Source organism: Microtus ochrogaster, unplaced genomic scaffold (assembly GCF_000317375.1).
Source record: "Microtus ochrogaster isolate Prairie Vole_2 unplaced genomic scaffold, MicOch1.0 UNK124, whole genome shotgun sequence".
In the NCBI taxonomy this organism is placed as follows: domain Eukaryota; kingdom Metazoa; phylum Chordata; class Mammalia; order Rodentia; family Cricetidae; genus Microtus; species Microtus ochrogaster.
Genome location: NW_004949222.1, coordinates 306,525 through 313,096, shown reverse-complemented (window position 1 = coordinate 313,096; position 6,572 = coordinate 306,525). Strand labels below are relative to the sequence as shown.

General features: G+C 51.2%; 1 protein-coding gene across 2 annotated transcripts in view; it reads left to right on the top strand.

Moving 5' to 3' along the window:
• The window catches only part of LOC101980514 (A disintegrin and metalloproteinase with thrombospondin motifs 10), an 89,098-nt gene that overhangs the window by 3,981 nt on the left and 78,545 nt on the right, over positions 1–6,572 (top strand). For both annotated transcript variants that reach the window (XM_026778300.1, XM_026778297.1), the window contains exons 2-5: positions 1,849–2,035; positions 2,250–2,596; positions 3,871–4,027; positions 4,850–5,067. In XM_026778300.1, the coding sequence (XP_026634101.1) occupies positions 1,948–2,035; positions 2,250–2,596; positions 3,871–4,027; positions 4,850–5,067 (810 nt within the window). In that variant the 5' untranslated portion in view covers positions 1,849–1,947. The remainder of the gene's footprint in view (positions 1–1,848; positions 2,036–2,249; positions 2,597–3,870; positions 4,028–4,849; positions 5,068–6,572) is intronic.

The window sequence follows — 6,572 nt, the reverse complement described above, 5'->3', positions numbered from 1 at the left end:
TGTAGCCAGGGCTATACCAAGAAGAGGGACATACAAACTACCTGTAGCCAGGGCTATACCAAGAAGAGGGACATACAAACTACCTGTAGCCAGGGATCCAAAGCCAGATCCCAAGATAATGGGGCACTTGAAGAAGCCTGAAAGATCTTAGTGCCTGCCTTGGTCTTAACTGCGGGTTGGAAATTCTCCCTGATCATTGCCCCAGCTTTCAAATGCCCTGAGGTTTTTGTTTGGCTTCAGGGATTGGTTTGCTTGCTTACTTTGTTTTTTGAAGTTGGCAGTTATTTTTGTTGTTATTGTTGTGTTGTTTTTCTTTGTGTGTGTGTGTGTGTATGTACATCAGACTTGGTTGGTGAGTCAAGCTAGGTCTTGCAGGATCTTAAAGGTCTCTCTTTTTCTCCTGTTTTGTTATTGATGTGTGGATGTGAGAACACAGGTGCCCCCCTATGCCTATAGAGGTCAAAGGGTATTTATTGATTAGTGTGTGGACCTCAGAGGGCAACTTTCAGGAGTCAATTCTCTTTCCACGCAGGATCTGGGGAGCAAGCCCAGGTTGGTCAGGCAAGTTTCCATAGCAAATGCGTCGATAGCAAACCTGCCGAGCCAGCTCACTGCCCACCTCCCGCAGACTTCTGATTTTGCAGTTCGCTTGCCTGCTGCACCCTCTGCTCCCCATGATTAGCTGTCTTTGTCCTCAGAACCTCTGCTTCCCAGTGTCTACCTGGTTTCTCTAGAGAGCACATCCCAATCTGAGACGCCCTCCTTTCTCCACAGTGAAGTGTCTGTCACTCCCAGGAGCAGAGCTCCTCGTGTGAGGAGCCATGAGATCATTTTCTCCACCCCCAGCCCCACCGCAGCCCGGCCAGTCTTAGCGGTCGAGTGAATCTGATTTCTACCTCATTCTGAGTGACCTTGGTCCGTCTTCATCACCTCTCGTCTATACAAGGAGGGGACTTATTATTCTGAAAGTGAAATTCGCCAGTGCTTGTCTTAATTTTTTTTTCCTGCTGCTATGACAAAATACCCTGACAACAATAATTTAAGGGATAAAGGGCTGATTTTAGCTCACGGTTCAGGGGTACAGTCCACCGTGTCACAGAAGTCAGGTAACCAGGACCTTGTAGCATCTGGACACATCACATTCACAATCAGAAACCAGAGGCCCAGCCGGGCGGTGGTGGCGCACGCCTTTAATGCCAGCACTCAGGAGGCAGAGGCAGGTGGATCTCTGTGAGTTCGAGGCCAGCCTGGTCTACCAAGCAAGCCAGGACAGGCTCTAAACCTACAGAGAAACCCTGTGTGGGGGATGGGGTGCAGAAGCCCAACCCCAGCTCCCTCCCTGTCTTTAAAAATTACATTCATTTGTCGTGTGTGTAGGTGTGTGTGTGCGTGTGTGCATGCCTACATGAGAGAGAGCACATATACACACTTACACACTCACGTGCCACAGGCACAAGTGTGGAAACCTGGGGACAACTTACAGTCAGTTCTCCGTTTGCTCTGTGGGTTTGGAAGGTTGAACTCAGGTTGTCAGACTTGGGCACTAGCTCACTTTCTCACAGTCCTGGATCCCTTGCCCCGGAATTGGTTACACCCACTTTTAGGTTGTGTCTTCCCACTTCACCTGCTTGAGAAGGTGGCTTCTTGTCCTGGTGTGGGTCCCCTCTGAGTGTGGACATGGTGGGGAGGAGGTGGGAGATGGAAACAGATGCTAGAACTACTTAGGAATCTTCTGATAGAAGTGCCTGGGTCATGGAGAGGCTTCGGGATGGCAAGGGTCTGGCAAGAGGCACTGGCTCTGCTGGACAGTGGGACCAAGGCCCCGCCTGACTCAGTCTCTCTTACCAGGAGACCGGTGATGCTGCCCAGACTGTGAACAGGGGAGGCAGCACTGCAGGGGCTGCCAGCAGCCGGGGCTGGGGAGAGACATGTGGACACGTAGCTCCTATGGCTTCTGCCTGCCAGATCCTCCGCTGGGCCCTTGCCCTGGGGCTGGGCCTCACATTCAAGGTCACGCAAGCCTTCAGATCTCAAGGTAGGAAGCTCATCCTATGGTGGCTTCTGAAGGGAACAAGAAACTAAGGAAGCCAGTTGGTCCTTGAGCAAAAGAAAAGTCAGTGGGCTGGGGTTGGGGAATTCACTTGTCCTAGAGTTTATAGGTTGACTATCTAGTGGCCTAGATTCCTGAGGCCATCATCACTGGCTTTGGAGCAGGGACCCACCCCAGTCTCTGATCCCTTTGCCTATAGATGAACTCCTGTCCAGTTTGGAGAGCTATGAGATTGCCTTCCCAACCCGTGTGGACCACAACGGGGCAATGCTGGCCTTCTCTCCACCTGCCCCCCGGAGGCAGCGTCGGGGTACGGGGGCCACAGCAGAGTCGCGCCTGTTCTACAAGGTGGCCGCACCCAGCACTCACTTCCTGCTGAATCTGACCCGCAGCCCCCGTCTACTGGCAGGGCGTGTCTCCGTGGAATACTGGACACGGGAGGGCCTGGCCTGGCAGAGGGCTGCCCGAGCCCACTGCCTCTACGCTGGCCACCTACAAGGCCAAGCTGGGAGCTCCCACGTGGCCATCAGCACCTGTGGAGGCCTGGTAAGCTGAGGATTCTGGGAAGCAGGGGGAAATGCTCACTTCCACCTGGAAGTTAAGAAAAACATAATCAACAGAATGGAACAGTCATACTTGGTGTTTTAAGCTTCTTGAGCTGAGCAGTCATTTGAGATGCAGCTGAAGATATGCTTAAAGGAAAAAGTATAACCGCATGAGAGGCGGGAACTAAAGAGACCTCAGCTTAGCAAGCATGATAAAGTCAGGAACAGTGGGTCCAGTGAATGGCTCAGTGGGTAAAGGTGCTTGCTGCCATGCTTGCTGCCAAACCTAGAGACGTGCGGTCGGTCCATCCCGGGATCCTCATCATGGAGGGAGAGAATAACTTCCTCAAGTCGTCATCTGATCTCCACACACAAATAAATGGAAAATACTTTTTTAAGGAATTAGAAAGTTTAGGAGGAATTGAAGGGAGGAAGGGGAGAAATAATGAGATTGTATTTTAATTTTTTTATTTTTTTTCTTTCTTTTAAGGGTGGGACTGAGTCTCTCAATAGAGTTTATACACAAGGAGTTGATTTCGCATCCCACCCTGTGTACCTGCAGTGCTAGGTGGTAGGCAGAGAGGGGCGGATTTTGGAGGGCTTCATAGCCAGGCACTCTAGCCAGAGAACAGCAGGTCCCAGATCCAGTGAGAGACCCTGTCAGGAGGAGATAAAGGAGACTGATGGGGGTGGACCTCTTCATCTGACCTGTGCACAAGGGCTCAGGCTGAGCACCTCTACACGGTGTGTGTGTACTCACAAGCGCGCACACACGCACACAAAGGCAGAATACAAGCCAGATCCAGTGAGAGACCCTGTCAGGAGGAGATAAAGGAGACTGATGGGGCTGGACCTCCTCATCTGACCTGGACACAGGAGCTCAGGCCGAGCACCTCTACACGGTGTGTGTGCACACGCGCACACACAAAGACAGAATACAAACCAGATGTGTGGTGACGCCCACAAGCCCAACCACTTGAGGGTTGGAGACAGAAGTTCTGACTCCTCCTCAGCTACATAGTTGAGTTTCAGACAAGCCTGGGCCACAGAGTGAGTTCCAAGATAGCCTGGGCTACATGAGATCTCACCTCAGAAAAACAATAGAGCCGAACCAAAGAGGGGCTGGGGATACAGCTCAGTGGTAGAGAGCTTGCCTAGCATGAACAAGGTCCTAGGTTTGATTCCTAGTACTGAAGAAGGGGAGGGAAGGGATGCAGTCATAGAGAGAGGGTCCAGGATACCACAACCTGAACTGAGCTTTCTGTCCCCGCCCAGCACGGTCTGATTGTGGCAGGCGAGGAAGAATATCTGATTGAACCCCTGCAAGGTGGGCCCAAAGGTCGCCGTGGCCCAGAAGAGAGTGGCCCCCACGTAGTATACAAGCGTTCCTCTCTGCGTCACCCCCATCTGGACACAGCCTGTGGAGTGAGAGGTACTCCTATGTCTTTGGGGATGGGCAGGGAGGAGATATACCATTACTCCTTTGAGGTGAATAGAACAGCAGTCTTGCCTCCACAGAGGTCAGCAAGGTGCTGCCTAACTAGGAAAGACATTGTTGAGGATGCTAGAGCTCCTCCATCTGCGAGCAGGGGGCTAGGAAGGATACTGATTCTAAGAAGGTGATGGTTTGGGGGGGGCGGGGGAGTGACCAGCTGTCTGGGATAGGAGTTCAATAGGGAAACCATTCCTTACTGAGAATTATTGTCAGGTCACACAGTTCAGCTGCAGCGTGGTCATAGCAGACACTTGAGTGGCTATGCAGCCAAGATGCCAGCAAGAGCTGGGAGTTCAATGGTAAAATGCTTACCCGAGTTGCACAAGACCCTACAAACTGTGCACACAAAAGCCAGGCTTGACGAGTAAAGCCCTCACCACGCAAGTATGAGGAACACGGTTCATAAGTTCATATCCCTAAGCACCCAGGCAAGTATGGTCGGTCAGGGAGACAGAGACAGGGATCCGTGAGCTCTTGGCTTTAGTGAGAAACCCAGCCTCCATAAATACAGTAGAGAGTCATCGAGGAAGATGCCCAGTGTCAATCTCCTGCCTCCACATACACAACACAGACTCAAGCAACCGCTGAAGGGCACGGGCATTGTTCATGCAGTCATGTTCAAAACATGACCGATGGATAAGAGAATAGGAAAGCTCTATGAAGTGAGCACTGGGAAGCTGGAAACAGGGAGGGCCAGAGTTCAGAGCAAGCGCAGTCTACAAGGCTATCAGACAGAAGAGTCACCGCTTTGTCTCCCAGATGAGAAACCATGGAAGGGTCGTCCGTGGTGGCTGCGGACACTGAAGCCACCACCTGCCAGACCCCTGGGGAATGAGACAGAGCGAGGCCAGCCAGGCCTGAAGCGATCAGTCAGCAGGGAGCGCTATGTGGAGACGCTGGTGGTAGCCGACAAGATGATGGTGGCCTACCACGGGCGGAGAGATGTGGAGCAGTATGTGTTGGCCATCATGAACATTGTAAGTGCCTTCCCCTTCCTGAGCCTGGGGTCCTGGGGACCTGCAGCCTCTAGGTGCCACACCCTCACTGCTGATCTGCAACCAGGGGCCAAAACAATAAAGCAAAGAGTGGGAAGAGGGAGAGCAGAGGTCTGTCTAGTGACCAAAAGTCTGGTGACAGATGCTTGAGATGGCCTGCATGGGCCTAAATGCACTCTGTCCCCTTCGGTCAGTACTGCGACCCTTTAATGCACTTTTCATGTTGTGGTGAGCCCAACCGTAAAGTTATTTCATTGCTACTTCATAGCTATAACTTTGCTACTGCTGTGAATCATAATGTAAATCTCTGATATGCAGTACCCACAGGTTGAGAACAGCCGCCTTAGGTGAGCAGGGTATTTCGCCTCTCTGCCTTGCATTAAGTGCATGTAAAGACTACAGTAGACCCAGACGCTGCATTTAGAACAGTGCATGGCATGCCTAATACACACAAGGCCGTGCCTGGGATCCCCCGGAGCCTACTGTCTCAGTACTCAGAGGCTGAGCAAGGAGGATTTGCAAGTCAAGGGACTGAGCTATGGAAAAACTTTGTACAGAGCACAGGAAAGAAAGTCTCATCCCTCACACCAGTCTATTGAGAATTTCCTGGAACCTGTGTACATCCTCCCAGAGCCTTTAAACTACCTTTAGACAGTATTAGTTAGACAATAATAATGGGAAGTGTGTACACTGTGATTTTGTGTGTGTGTATTCATACGTGTGCAGGTGTGTGTACATTTGTGTTCACATACATGTGGAGTCCAGAGGTTGACACTAGTGTCTTCATCAATCACTCTCCATCTTATTTCTTTCCAGTTATTTATTATTTTGCATGTATGGGTGTTTGCCTGAATGTCTGCCTTTGCACCGTGTGCATGTATTGGATCCCCTGGAAATGGAGTTACAGGCAGTTGGAGCTGCCAAGTGGGTGCTAGGGATCGAACCTGGGTACTCAAGAACAGTCAGTGCTCCTAACTCTCTGTTATCTGGAACTGTCCTTACAGTACCTCCATCTCATTTTTTGAGACAAGGTCTCTCACTGAAAGTGGCTAAACTGGTTGGCCCAATGGTGAGCTCCGGGAATCTGGCAGCCCCTGCTCCCTCAGCACTGCTGCTATAGATACGGGTGCTGGGAATCTAAACTCAGATTTCCACGTCTATACAAAAGCACTTTACCCACCTAGCCATCTGCCCAACATGAAAGTTTTTGTGAGATAATTTCTTTCTTCTTCCACTCCTCCCTCTTCTCCTTTGTGTCCTTCCACAGGGTCTCATGTAGTTCAGATTCTACTCTGTATTTAAGTGAGACCGGCCTTGAACCCTTTCTCTTCCTCCCTCCACCTCCCGAGTGCAAGGATCAATAATGTGCCATACCCCGCCCCATGGTACCTATGTTTAATCTGTGCTGGCTGAATCCATGGGCTCCACAGTGCTGACCCACAGTGCTGGCCCACAGTGCTGACCCACAGTGCTGGCCCACAGTGCTG